At 33.0% G+C, this 14144-nt stretch overlaps 4 protein-coding genes across 5 annotated transcripts; all 4 read left to right on the top strand.

Moving 5' to 3' along the window:
* Window positions 1–652: 652 nt before the first annotated feature.
* Window positions 653–2015, top strand: Bm568 (Uncharacterized protein; the record flags this gene model as incomplete). The annotated part of the gene is made up of 4 exons (XM_043078605.1): window positions 653–696; window positions 944–1028; window positions 1395–1615; window positions 1880–2015. The coding sequence occupies 4 exons, from the start codon at window positions 653–655 to the stop codon at window positions 2013–2015; spliced, it is 486 nt and encodes a 161-aa protein (XP_042934539.1).
* A 1058-nt stretch (window positions 2016–3073) lies between these two features.
* Window positions 3074–4346, top strand: Bm10411 (Uncharacterized protein; the record flags this gene model as incomplete). Its single annotated transcript, XM_001899907.2, has 4 exons — window positions 3074–3253; window positions 3506–3610; window positions 3886–3986; window positions 4214–4346. 4 exons carry the CDS (start codon window positions 3074–3076, stop codon window positions 4344–4346), a joined length of 519 nt encoding a protein of 172 aa, XP_001899942.2.
* A 2295-nt stretch (window positions 4347–6641) lies between these two features.
* On the top strand, window positions 6642–8272 carry Bm10412 (Uncharacterized protein; the record flags this gene model as incomplete). The annotated part of the gene is made up of 6 exons (XM_043078606.1): window positions 6642–6678; window positions 6760–6896; window positions 7081–7252; window positions 7467–7577; window positions 7692–7976; window positions 8124–8272. The coding sequence occupies 6 exons, from the start codon at window positions 6642–6644 to the stop codon at window positions 8270–8272; spliced, it is 891 nt and encodes a 296-aa protein (XP_042934540.1).
* Window positions 8273–10263: 1991 nt separating this feature from the next.
* Window positions 10264–12000, top strand: Bm10413 (Uncharacterized protein; the record flags this gene model as incomplete). Of its 2 annotated transcripts, none has more annotated exons than XM_043078607.1 (3): window positions 10264–10488; window positions 10884–11250; window positions 11477–12000. In XM_043078607.1, 3 exons carry the CDS (start codon window positions 10264–10266, stop codon window positions 11998–12000), a joined length of 1116 nt encoding a protein of 371 aa, XP_042934541.1. The 2 variants fall into 2 exon arrangements, with proteins under 2 accessions (XP_042934541.1, XP_001899943.2); XM_001899908.2 differs by having other exon boundaries at window positions 10264–10473.
* Between the last annotated feature and the right edge of the window lie 2144 nt (window positions 12001–14144).

Consider the following 14144-nt stretch of genomic DNA (forward strand, 5'->3'; position numbering starts at 1 on the left):
GTAAAACATACATCAAGTAATAATGTTCCACAATAACATCTGATCCTAAGTAAATCAGTTTAAAACCTGCCAATTAAATCATAACCCACTCCATCCTCCTCCAAGAACCCATTTCATGATTTGTAGCATGCAGCGGTAGTGAAATATTTCACATCAGAATTGGTAGGGAGTGTTTATGATCAAAGTCGTTCTCAGAAAGCTAGCTTAAGTAATTTAATCTTAACCAAAGAACCTGTGATAGAGTGAGTTGCTAGGGAATATTTTGTGACTAATATCTGAGGATTTCAGATATTAGTAATTGATTTGGTTTAGAATGAATGAATAATTTACAGTGCCGTCGCTTTTTTCTTTCACGAGAGATTTGTTGTCTCCTTCATCTTTCTTTTTCTCCCATTACTCTCGCGGGAGAAAATTAGTCGAGTAGCTTCCAACTTACTTGTTTGTTTTGAACTATTTGGTAACTCTCCATGAATGATGTAACCCATACCTCGCGGATTACTTTGTTGTTGCTTGATAGCGTTTGTTTTTTAATTTTTATCAGACAGTAATGTTGGTGAAAGGATATCGAACAAAAAGAAGTGTAATAAAGACTGACTGAATTTTTTCCAACATTGCAATATTGCAGCTCCTTCACGCTTTTTCTGGTTGGGCAATGGCAGCGAAATGTGCAAGAAACATTATTAGAACTTGTTCCATGTAGGCAGCAATTGTTCTATCATATGGAAAAGTCTCTTCAGATTTACGAACTCTTACCTTTTTGGAGAGATCAAGTAACCCTCCGTAAAGAATATGACTTTACATGCTTCTTTATTCAGACTTTATTTCTAGCTTACGCTGGTAGTAGTGAGTTAAACAACAATCTTTAGCTTTTTTTTTCATTCATGATCACCGCATAACTGAAAATATGTATCACAAACTATCTATAACCATGAATAATTTGCAGTTCTACATATTACGAAATACTCGGTGTCTCAAAGAATGCGACACAAGCAGAAATTAAAGCAGCTTATTATGAAAGATCAAAAAAAGTCAGTATACAACAAATTTCATAAAATGAGTAGTTTTTATGCTTTATAGGTTTTTAGGAGATCTTTCATTTTCTGTCGTAAGATAGTGAGCTCTTTCCAGTAATATGAAGCTTTCGTCTTCAATTAAGTAATGAAGTTTGGTGTAAAGTTCTGTTGCCGCGAAGTTGTAAAGTTGTTGGAAAAATTCTTTTTTTGATGATAGAAGAAATGGTGAGAATTTTTGGATATCATGAGACCGTTTATTACTTTCCGGAACTTTTTTTTTGGAAAGAAATGTGTAAGAAAATGACCGCCGGGTCATACGTTCATGGTTTTATGCATTTCTTTCTGAATGTGAAGAGTGAAGAAAACTGAGTCGAAATTTAGTTACATCCAGACAAGAAGGACTGCTCAAATGATCACCAGGAACTAAAACGACAAAATGATGCATTTGTCGAACTAACTACAGCATACGAAATTTTGAAAGTCCCAGAACGGCGACAGTCATATGACATCTCTTTGAATAGCAACAGATCATTTGCAGGTTGCATAGAACAGTCAAGCTTCGATGGACTTTTCTCTCATTCTCAATGTAGAAATAGGAAAAAGTAAATCATTTATTATACGTACGTTATTACATATACAATCCACATGCGATATTTTAATAATTACTGTTGCTCCCTGTAAATCTCCGTATTTGTGCCTTTTTTATACAAAGACTTGTTCTGGAATACTAGATCACTTGATGGATTCATTGCCTTTGTTGTCATGTTTTCTTTCTTTAAATTAAAAATTTTCTGCAAAAAGATTTTGAGTTCCCTTTGAAAATTATGAAAAAAAAAAAAATTATGACTCTTTGTCTCAAACTTCAGATCAGCGGACCTGATAGCAATGTACCATGGTTTCTGGAAGAATTTTGGTGTTTTTGGCGACTGTTTAAGATTTTTGACGCAATCTTTGTTTGTCGCAGTAGTCATCGTCGCAATATTGCTTCAGTTTTCGAACTAATTATCATTCAGGATATTTCTTGTGTAAAGAGTTCTGTTGCTGCAACTGAAAAAATATTTTTAGAATTTTACAATGATATATGAGAGTTAATTGGATTACATACCAGATCTCTGTATTGCACTTCTTTTTTCCAAAAAAGTTTAGTTTTGATGAGTCAGCGATCCTTTTAACTTTTCATATACATTTATTAGCGATACCTCATTTGGATAATTAATAGATGGATTTGAATTTTATGGCTATTTTGTTAGAATCATCATCTTGTACGACAAAAAAAAGGACAGTAGGGATACATTGTTTCCCCTAAAAAAATAATTTTAGATTTTCCAAGTAGATGTGTTTAAGCATTACATTAATGCCGAGTCTTGCTGTGCTTATTTTCTTTCTTTTTTTTTTTTTTTTCTTTTTTTTTGTTAACATATGGAACGTCTTACAATGATTATATTGAAAACTTAGTAGTGATTATAAATAAATCGACAAACGCGACATTTTTCTCTTGATTTTTCAGGAAATCCAGTTAACTTTTTCTCTACTTTAGAACAATGTTGCCCATTTTAGAGTGGCTTATCTTTACTCCTTTTATCGATCGCTTACTCTTCCTTTATTGCCTAATATGTTCATATATGTATAACAAAATTCTAGAGCTTAGAATGCACTGGATAACGAGGAATTGGATGTGTTAAGGTCACTATTTTGTACAATGGATGAATCTAGCTAAATAAATATTTATGTTTTTTGGGTGATAATACTTCTTCAAATAGTGTTGTTCTTTTATAAATTGTATGGCTGAAATAAAAATGTCTTAAGAAAAAGTTTCAATACGTTCATATAAGAACATGTTCATAAAGGAAACTGTCCGATAATTTCAAATTATTAAATGTTTTAATTAAAAATATGTCGTGGAATTATGAATTTGATTCTTTATAATATGTAAGTGAACATTTTTAGTTCAAATATTTTTCTTCAAAGCAGTTTCAATGCTTGCAATTGAGTAAGAGCTCTCACTTTTATCGTTATCTTCCGATATTCAAGTTGTTTTCTTATAGCAAGCAATGGAGAATATGTTGGAGAAGCGGTTAACAAAATTGGAAGGTCGATTAGGTCTGCGCAAAGCAGGAAGCGTTACAAATATAAATGAAGAATTAATTCTTCTGCGGAAGAAGTTATCAGAAGCTGGATGTGGCTTCCTACTAAAAATTCCGACTGATGTATTGACAAAGATCACTGATTTAGCAACTCGTGTTAGTTTTCCCTTTTGTGTTCATTTTTTGAAGAATATCCCATTATTTAACAAGATGCCATACACAGAAGATATCAATAATTGTCCCTCAATCTTAGTTCCCGGCTTTGGGAAACTCTTAGTATTTTCTAATGTCACTTAGTAACTGAATGGAATTTATGCATACCCATATTACATTATTACTGGGACAAAAGTAATTTGAAAATCCAGTTTGCTTTCTGGGAATTCACTGTGTAGGTAATCAAACTTTCAGAGTGATTATTTGACTTCTGCAGAAAAGAAGAGAGAAATAGAATTTGGTCATGATTTAATGGTCGAGCGGGTCAAACTGCTGGAAGAGTTTCAGAAAGATTCCGAGGTTATGTCGGCATTTTAAATTGTCATTATCATAATGGTTGCTAAATCCAGAACTGGAAACCAAACAAAAAGCAGTCATTTAATTTTCATGTATGCAAAATGTTGCTGAAAACTTACTGGGAAGTTTTAACATCTTCCTCCTGTTTTTGTATCAAAGAGAACAAATTTGTCATTGCCTGATGTGAAAATCCGATTATTATTCTCGAGAGTGGATACAAATTCGACCTATCTCATTTAACTTTCACCATTTTATGTAGTCTTTAGTATTCCTTACAGGTTGTGTTCAAATCCGAATCAATTGCAAATGTAGGTCATCATCTCCCAGCGCTCAATGCTGCTGAAAAGGAAATCAATGGATCGGCTTTAGATGTGCAAAAGTTTGTGATTTAAATATTTCTTCAATTTAATAAGGATTCGTGAGCAAAAATATAATTCCATTTAACTTAATTCCGTAAAGAAACGTCTTTTCTACTTCGTTATAATTTTGTCTCTTTCATAGCCCCACTTGAGAAGCGAAATTTTGCGAAATGTGACAGTTATAAAGATTAGATGATATTTTACTTGCTCATATGTTCTCATTTTTCTCTTTTTTGAATTTTTCCAGACATCACAGCAGTGTGGTGGATCTCAAAGAAAAGTTTGTAATACTTTTGGAGCAGCTCCATTATCAAATTCAAGAGTGGGAAAATATTGTAGAGAGGCTTGAACAAGTGAAGAAGAGAGAAGCAAATGCGTAGCTTCGTATACGAATTTTCGTTTTTGATATAAAGCTTACAAATGGATTTTGTGAATTCTGATCCATTTTCGGCTTTTACAATGCTTTTTCTCATTTGTATCGCAGAATTTTGTATAATTTTATGATTAATATGAACAGATGGACAGATGGTTAGTTTACTGTCGTGTATTTAAAGCAGCATTTTTTATTATGCAGTTATGCCTAGAGGTTTGTTTGTAGGCAGTAAGAAGTTTTTAGTATTCACAGTTACGAATGTGGATGCGTTCAGCGAGTTAATTATTAAAATTGTAACCAATGTAGGTTAAATAAAATCGCATGATATAATGAAAGGAACTTATGTTAGCTTCAAGAAATGCTAGAAGGCTTGTTTTTTTTTTTTTCTTTGGATAATCATTATCTGAATTGTTCCAGCATATTAGGAAAATTTTAGCTCAACTGAATATGGAAAGTTCATCCCCATCAAAAACAGAAAAATACGGGATTTGCAGTATTTTCTCCATTTGTTTTTCTCATCGTAATGGCGAATGTATATATCAAATTTTTAACTCTTCATCCCAAATTCCCATTTTATTTTTTTTTACATAGCAGCTTTTTTAACAAAATATAGAAAATTATGTAAATAAATAAAACAGATGTCATTTCAAATGTTTTTGTCTGTGCAATGAGATAAGGATGACAGGGATTTATGGAAAGATCAAATCTAGCTAGACTGGTCCAGTCACTTTCTTAATTTTCTGTCTCAATCAGAGCATTTGGCTTATGTAGAAGGTTCACTTCATAAATATTAGGTTATCCGCTTTTGTGCAAGCTAATGAAAACCAATTAAGGGAAAATAGTTCTCAGAACTTTCTCAAGCAAAGTTAACTATGCCCTAAATTAATGTCTATCTAATTCCAAAATATGAATCTCAAATGTTCGGTTCCTACAGTTTCAACTATCTTCAGTTCGTGCAATCTTGTTTTGTTTATAAAACAGCAGTTTAATAAGTGTGGAATTTAAAATTATAACAAAAAATTCTAGTTTTATAGAAAGTTGTTGAGATCATAACCGTCCTTTCTGAATGTTTATATAATTATGATGATGAAAGTGGACAATAATATGGTGGTATTCAAAGAAGAACTTTTAGGGTGAGTTGGGCACTTCAAATTCTGCCCATTTAGTAGACAAGAGTGAAGAACTACAAAGAATATAATGACGATCTAGTAGATGGTTTGCAAATGTTTCTCTTAGCAATTCCTGCCCATGGATTTTCCTTTTTAGGTTAATATAGCAAGACATGCAGTAAAGAATATCAAATGTGGATCGGTGTCTTATAGCAAGCTAACCTAGTTTTAATTTATTTGTACTTATTATTGGGATTTCAAAACTATAGTTCCTAGAATGATTTTGTTGTAATATTTCATTCTTCCATCATTTAAGATTCCTCGATTCTTGATATCTTGATACCTATCTCTTTAGACAAAAGTCACAAAGAAACCGCCGTCTTCCGTTCTCACTTATCAGTGTCTCTTTTCTTGTAGATATCCAAACTGCTTTCCTCTTTGTGGTTCTTAAATTTTTAGAAAATGCTAATTAGGCCCGTCTTTCTGCATATCCCAGAAAGAAGTTTGTGCAAAGGCAATTTTAAGATTCTAACTATGCATGAAGCACGCATAATTGCTTAAAGCAATTATATTTAAGGATTTATAAGCCATAGGGACATTGCTGCCTATTTATTCGTAAAATTCTGACGTTTTCAGGTTTTTACTGTGAATGGTAAGCTGTAATGTCTTCGAAATAGCTTTTTGTTTGTTTGTTTATTCTTTTTAACAAATTTTTTAACAATTTCAAAATTGCTTACAGCAGGAAGTATCTTTACAATCCGATTTATTACAAACCTTGACAATAATTATATTTACATATTTGATATCATTATATTCATCCACGGAAAATACTAAAAAAAATACTCGATTATCAGTCAATTTTTAATGATTTAACAACAGATAATCACAGTGCAAAACCGAGTGATAATTATTTCATCAATATTTTCGTAGATTGAAAAAGAATTTATTTGTATTTTGGTTTTGTTCTTTTCCAATTCTGTAAATTAAGTTTTATTATTAACTAAATTCAAATTCATGCTATGGGTGTTTCCTATAAATGTGGAGCATTACATAAGTTTCAAATATTTGGTATTAAAACATCCCACTTTTTCTCTGTTAATTATGATTCCAGTATTGCATATTTCTAGACTGATTCAACAACTAACGCGATTAACAGAATCCTAAAAACGGAGGAATTGGAGCTATGTAACAAAATGGATGAAATATTCTTGAAGGAACAGAAAACGACAGGTGTAGTAGCACCTTTACCTACTAACTTGCATGTTTTGGCAAAATCGTTTCGGATTTTAGCATTTTTGGGAGTGATTTTAGCAGTGTTTTCTGTCATAACTACGACACTGGTAATACCATTACTTTACGGTTATGTACAACATACCCTATCGCTTTTGGAACCGGAAATTGACTACTGTTTCGATCAATCGCGATCGCTATGGTCTCAACTGATTCAGGTTGCTTTCCGCTAAATTTTAACCTTTAGATTTTTTATGATATTTAAATTTTGTTTGCTAACTGGCTTTTTCGAATTTCAGTGTTTCATTCCAGTACAGTACTGGATTGGCTGTTTGTCGTGAATGTAAAAGATATTGGAGTCCTTGTAAAAGTTATTGCAATCATTCATAATTTTCTTTTCAGATTCGTGAAACAAATGATGTTAAAAATCGAAAAGAGCGGCAGATTTTACACCATTACGGATTACCATCGTCTTATAACAGTGACACCAATGCTCCTTACCGAGAGCGCTTACCTTACCGCAACACCTATGAATGGGCTCGGATCTTATCTTCTTCTCTGTATCCAAGGCACAGTGAGTCGATGATTCTCTCACCTTATGTTCTCAGCTCTGAATCATTTCATATTCCAATGAAAAAATTTACATTAACAATCTTAAATGTAAATCTGAAGAAGGATTAAATAACGAATTTTTATTTATGTCGTACCAGTTCTATCGAACTTTTTAACATCAAAATTCAATTTGTTTCTTCATTTTTGCATTATTTAATCTTTTTAAGTTATTCTAGAAAATCGATATTTTCCATATTCACGTAGCAATGTGCAGGAAGCAAGATTCTATGGTTGTAATGTTGGTTCTATCGGTCCTCCAGGTGCTTCTGGAATAGATGGAAAACCAGGTCAACGATTATTTTTTACTCACTGCGTGCAGCAGCCTTTATAAATTTTAACGTTTCTTGAACAAAAATAAGGGTAAACTATTATTTTATTCAATTTTTTACCATATCATTTAGGTATTCATGGTAAGCCAGGCAAAAATGGAGTACCTGGAGAAGATTTCAAGTCTAATATTCATTATGAAAACGTATGTATGACTTGTCCTCCGGGACCACCAGGTGAAGTTGGCGACACAGGTTTAAAGGGCCTGCCTGGTCCTCCTGGACCCAGAGGTCCGCGTGGATATTCACTCTACCACCCAGGCCCATCTGGTCCACCAGGTCACATAGGACCACCAGGACTTCCTGGTATCCAAGGACCACCAGGTCCTCTTGGACGTCCAGGTGTTATCATTATACAAGGTTTGTTATTTGTATAGATTTTCATCTGTTATTTTTCGTCTCTTATTATTAATCTGTTTCCTCATACCTTATTAATTGATTTTCCTGTCCGTCTTGAATTTTCGAGAATAATAAATAGAATTGATTTTTAAATTTATTTATTTTTAGGAGAAAACGAAGAACTACCAGTTGGACTGACTAGATCGTCAAGACCTTCAGGTATAACAGGTTTGCCCAGTACACCAGATAAAAGTTGGCCAGATAATATTGGACCACCAAATAATTCAGCAACACTTGGATCTGAATCACCAGGGTAGGAAGAACTGCTTCAGGCCAAACTAAAATTTGACGTTTGTGGTCATTGCCCACTTGCAAGAACAACTTCTGCTTATTGAAATAATTATGTGATTTGTCGTGACTTTATTGTACATATCAAAGTTTCAAAAAGATTTCAGCAATACATAGGAGAATAGCTTTTTTCCCTTAAAGGTCAACTTTTTCTCGGTCTGTATGATTGAATACTTCGAAGTTAGTACATAGTTTACATGCTTCGAAGGATACCATTTATGAAAGATTAACTCTCGCATTTAATAATGTGAAAATTATGACAAAGTATTTCGAAATACTTCCAAAAAAATGTCATCTTCTAGAGTTTTTTCAGCTTGAGAAAAACAGAAATCCATGATTTTTGTTAAGGAGCACTTATAGCCAGTAAAATGAAAATGGATTTGTACTCATCAATAAACCACAGTCCTTGTTTCTATCTCTTCCTTCTTTTCTCAAGAGTCCACAAAAGTGTTGAATTTAAAGCAAACGTAGTTGACAGCGTTATGTTACACAAAGTCAATCGTTCATAGGCATTTATTATTGCATCAGAAATTAGCTAAAACAAAAGAGTTAGTTCGGCGCTATTTTTGAGCATTATGGTGTTGCCCGCTGGCGATGGCGCATATATCTTCATGTAAACAACTAATACACAAGAAGCTGAAATATCAGACTGGGTTTATAAGGGAAGGGTTATGATTATAAGCTATTATAAGCAAAAAAGATTAACAACCAGCGATAGACAATACAACCATTATAATTGTGATAAACGTACTTTGGAAGCAAACCTAAAAGGGTGATGCTTCTTAAGGTGATAGCAACAACTTGTTTTCTCTCCTCATAACATTCCATTGACACAATTAATGATAGATTTAATATTTCTTTCTCAACTCACTAAAATCTATTTATTTATTTATTTTTTTCTAAATCTAATTTCTATTCCAATCGTCGCAAAATATCAGGCAATTTTAGATATGCTACAAATAGGATAATACCAAGTTTTAGTATTATCAACGATACCATGAAGTACGTTATTTCTCGAATTTGTATGACGTGGCTATCGCTTAGAACAATGTCTTACACAGTATACCGATGATTCCCGTAATCATGATAAGTGAATTGGAGATCATTTATGAAATAGTCCCATTTTGGTAGAGTGAGATCAAAAGATCACTAGAATGGATTCAGCCTTGAAGGCTTCTGTTGATCAAATATATTTTATTGAAAACGACAGTATCTTCAAGCAACAAACCTTAGAATACCTAAAATACAGTAAGTCAGTCTTCGATAATATACATTCATTTCCTGAATGGAAAACTTCTTTTTCCGCTGCTTTCATGCGATCAACTTCATCCCCATTATCTCCTTACGTCATGGCGTGTGAGATGACACACTGTCTACAACAGTAGTCGTAGTGTTGTTGCCTCAAAACTAAAAATGATTCAAGTGAACATAAATGGTGGTCAGCCAAATCCGAACTTCGATTTATTATCAGTGTTTCTTTTTCATTTTTTTTTTTTTTTTTTTGGAATTATTTTTATATAAAGCTTGCTATTAGGAACAGTTAAATATCATAATTTAGTGGAGGTTTCTTACCCCTGTCCTCCCTGCAGAATTCAAAGATGTAATTCATAAAAAAAAAAAAAGAAACTGTGTTTCTTTTTTTTTGAAATCATTAGTTTTTTTAATGAAACTAAATAGTTCCCTTACAAGATTAGATCTTTCACTTCGTAATTAACACGTTGACTAAATTTAAACGGAGTCAGTTCATTGTTTGTTCTTCCCTGAATTCAACTAATTTCATCATTAGATTAATTCTTTTTTCTAGCCTTTGATGTAACTTTTAGTTAGTTTTATGCATAGATGATCGGTCCATCACATTATATGCTATCTACGCCATTTGAATCATCTTCCATCAGTAATCGCCCTTTCATGAAATGAATGAGTGAGCAAAAATCGACAGTAATTTGTCTTTTTAGGCAATATGATTGTGACAGATGACCGAAGGACAGAAATGGAAAACCTCAAACGAATAAGCCTTTTCGGAACGGCCGTATCCACTTTCTGCATACTGTCAGCTGTTACTATCGTTCCGATGGTTTATAATTATGTGCAACATATAGAATCTAGCTTACAATCTGAAATCGACTTCTGCAGACATCGCTCGAATGGTCTTTGGGAGGAGTACTTTGCAGTATGCATTTCAAATGTAATTTCTATTAATTAGATCAGACTGATGTACAGTTAGATGTACTCAATGCATATGGAGACGATAGCGTATATTATCTGTTTAATTAGCATTTCCTCTCAATCTAGTTCCTTCACTCATATTTATCGAAGGCTATCTTAACACTGCATTTTAACATAAGTTAATTTTAGTTTTAAATAGAATCACGCATGTGATAGGGATGAGATTGTCTGAATGGAGTGGAATGCAACACTGCATCGATAGTTAGTTATTTCGTTGATATAAAAAGTGGAAGTTTCCGGTTTTCATTCAGCTCCGGTTTTAATTTGCCTGAGTACTCTTGAACTGAGATTTTGACCTTCTTTCAATTAACAATGGATAAATTAATAGGAAGTTTTGAGTGAATGAAGTTTCAGGGTGAAGGGATTAGTATCATAAAAGGACGCAACAAACGTGGCACTCATTACCAACGCGTAAGTAAATCAATAAAGCGTCCATTATCGGTACAAATTCGAGCTTCTGAACTTCATAGCGAAGAATGGCAAGGTAATTATGACAGTTACAGCGCTGATAAGTCCAGCACTTCTGCAGGAAGTGATGGTGAACAGGAATCTATCGACGAATTTGCCGGAATATCTGAAGAATTAAGTCAATCGGAAGAGAATGAAAATATGAATAAGGGCAATGGATATACTGGTGCTACTGACAATGATAGGGGTTGTTGTAGCTGTAAAGTTGGTTCTCCTGGATCAACTGGACCACCGGGATTAAGAGGGAAGGACGGTATGCTTCATTTATCGTTGTGAAAGTAGCAAGTGAGGGATATTTAAGCTTACCAATGGAGAAGATGCTGTTTAATCTTGTTAAAAGGATAAATCAGTTCTTAAGAAAACTAGATCGATAAGGAATTGATAATATTGTAAAATGCAAATTATCATTTTACAGTACCATTTCCCTAGATTCTGTTATTCATATTACAAACTTTAAAGTTGTTTTTTCATTTTTTCAGGTAAAGATGGAAAGCCTGGTCAAGATGGACTGCCAGGAGTAGATGCAGGACTTGCTGCACAATCTATGTACGATTTTTGCTTCAGATGCCCACCAGGACTACCTGGAGATGTAGGACTGCCAGGACCAAAAGGTCCAAATGGTCCAGATGGAGTACCAGGGCCGACGGGAGCAGCGTCATTACCTGGGTTGCCAGGAGCATGTGGACCGCCTGGGCCAGTTGGTATTCCAGGGCCTCCTGGGCCTCGTGGTCATTCTGGCCCACCGGGGGAAATTATTAAAACACTTGGGCCTCCTGGACCGCCGGGTTTACCAGGACCAAAGGGTTTGCCCGGTCCAATGGGAGAAAAAGGAATGAATGGTAAAAAGGGACAGCCCGGTCCTCAAGGATCACAAGGAAAAAAGGGTAAAAACGGTTATGCAGGTAAAGAAGGAGAGAAAGGAGATCAAGGTATAGCAGGAGAAAGAGGTCTAAGTGGCAGTTGTGATCACTGTCCAATACCGCGAACCCCTCCAGGGTATTAAATAGCAATATCGTTGATTTCTTACTTTAGTATTGTAATTATCATTTCTGGTTTCATTTCAAATGTTTTTTTTTTTTTCATATTCTGATGATTGAAGTGCGTTGCCAATTTAACAAACAGCAAACGGTTTTTGTACGGTATATTATTTGAGGAATTTGGGGGATTTCTCCTCGGTCTTTTGGCCGATGCAAAAATGATGAATAAATTATTTGTAATCCATGTTTGACACTGGAATATGTAATGTTGAAGGTAAATAAATGGTGGATGAAAAGTTTCAAAAGTCAAAATAACCATTATGACTTTTATTTCTGTATATTTAAATCATTGAATTATTGAAATAATTAGCAATTTTCAGTCCTTATGAATCTCTCTTTAATTTAAGCAATAATATTTTATTTTTTATCATTTTGTTTTGTCAAATGTATTTAAATGACGCGTTACTTGAAGATAGTGCCACTTGCTGACCCAAAAATTAGATGAAATAGTTTAGCAGACGACGAAGTGTATCACATTGAATGATTAGCCTAGATAACGATTTTGACATCACAAATTGTTCTTACCCTTAATAATTTAATAAAATTTATTTGTTTTGAAAGTGTGCTTTTTAATCAATGAACAAAGATGCGATATATATGAGAACAAGCTCTCAATCACGATAAGTCCAGTTTTTTTTTTTTTTTTTGCATGCATTTTATATTTCTCGACTTTTTTAAACTCAACTTTGCCTCGGTTCAGTTTGATTGAGTAATTATTACTTCCACGCTTTGAAATAATTTTTTAAATTTTCGAGCACTAAATGAAAGATAAATATTTGGTATCAAAATGATCGGATAAGCTAATTATAGTCATTTTTTTATTTTTAGAGAAAATGGGTCACCTAATGAAATTTTACAGTTTTTTTACTTAGATTTGAGTAAATTTTTTCCTTTAAAAAATTACTTAAGATTGACTCAGCTGAACAAATATTCAAAAAATCACTAAAAAAGTACGAAATATTTGTGAGTTAATTTATTTAAGGACAAGGAAAAAATTTGAATATTCAAGTGAATATTGAAACGTACTTACTGTAGCTATTGGCAGAATTTGGAAAATTGAATTTCATCTAAAGAAATTCCAAAATAAATGAGAGAGAATTTTCATTTTCTAAGTTCTTAAATCATCGTAATAAGGCTAAGAGCAAAAAGTGAGAAAAGGCTATTTCGGTCTTTATACAGAACAAGCAGATTCATATTTGGTAAGAGGATGCATGTATGCAGTGTGAATTTCCAATAATCTTTATAATAAGTTCAAAGTTCAACAGAAAACAAGTTGGTACACTGTTGTCCAATTATATTTTAAAAAAAGTTGACATAAAACAATTTTAATGAAGCCTTTTTAAGGGTGGAATTGGGAATTGAAATGAAGTGAAAGTGAAAGGATCGTACATCATTTCTTACGAGTTCTTTTGAAAGAATAATAATTAAAAAATTTTTTTCAACAAATCCGACTTCCCTAATCTCTTAGCGGCCAAGCAGTTTCAAAGTAAAAGTCTGAAATTCTTGAAATCTAAAGATATATTCGGAAATGTGTAAGTGTAACATTTTTATTCTGTAACATCTGGTTTAGATCTCTTAATACAAACTTTTCAAAAAGAAATTTTCAAATGCGTACTTTTTCCTTGATTTTTTTTCAATCCTCCTGGTACTCTGTAATTTGCTTCGAAGAAATTTCAAAACTATTTCGAAAATTCAGATCAATATATGTGAAGACTTTTACCAAGTGCATGCAAATGTATTGCAAATTGCATAATTGAAGAGAATAAATTTTTCCTCAGATTTTTTCAGTCTTTTCTCAGCAAACAGTTGGTTAAAATTTATGACCAAAATTGGAAAAATTAAGGAAAAAAGTACGCATTTGAAAATTTCTTCAGTTTGAAAGGTTGAGCAAAAAATTGCAAATATCTTTAGTAATAAAATATTTCTTAAAACAAAACAAGAAACTGGAATTTTTTGATTAAAATTGAAATGCAAAAGTGCGCAAATGTAACAGATATAAGTAAAAGTGATTGATAAAGTTTACGAGTGCAATAGAGGGTTTTCTTTCAAAAAGCTTTCTCTAAATTAAAAGCACACATAATTTAAGATCACGACAATATTCAAATTTCTG

The sequence above is a fragment of the Brugia malayi genome (assembly GCF_000002995.4).
Source record: "Brugia malayi strain FR3 genome assembly, contig: Bm_v4_Chr2_contig_001, whole genome shotgun sequence".
In the NCBI taxonomy this organism is placed as follows: Eukaryota; Metazoa; Nematoda; class Chromadorea; order Rhabditida; family Onchocercidae; genus Brugia; species Brugia malayi.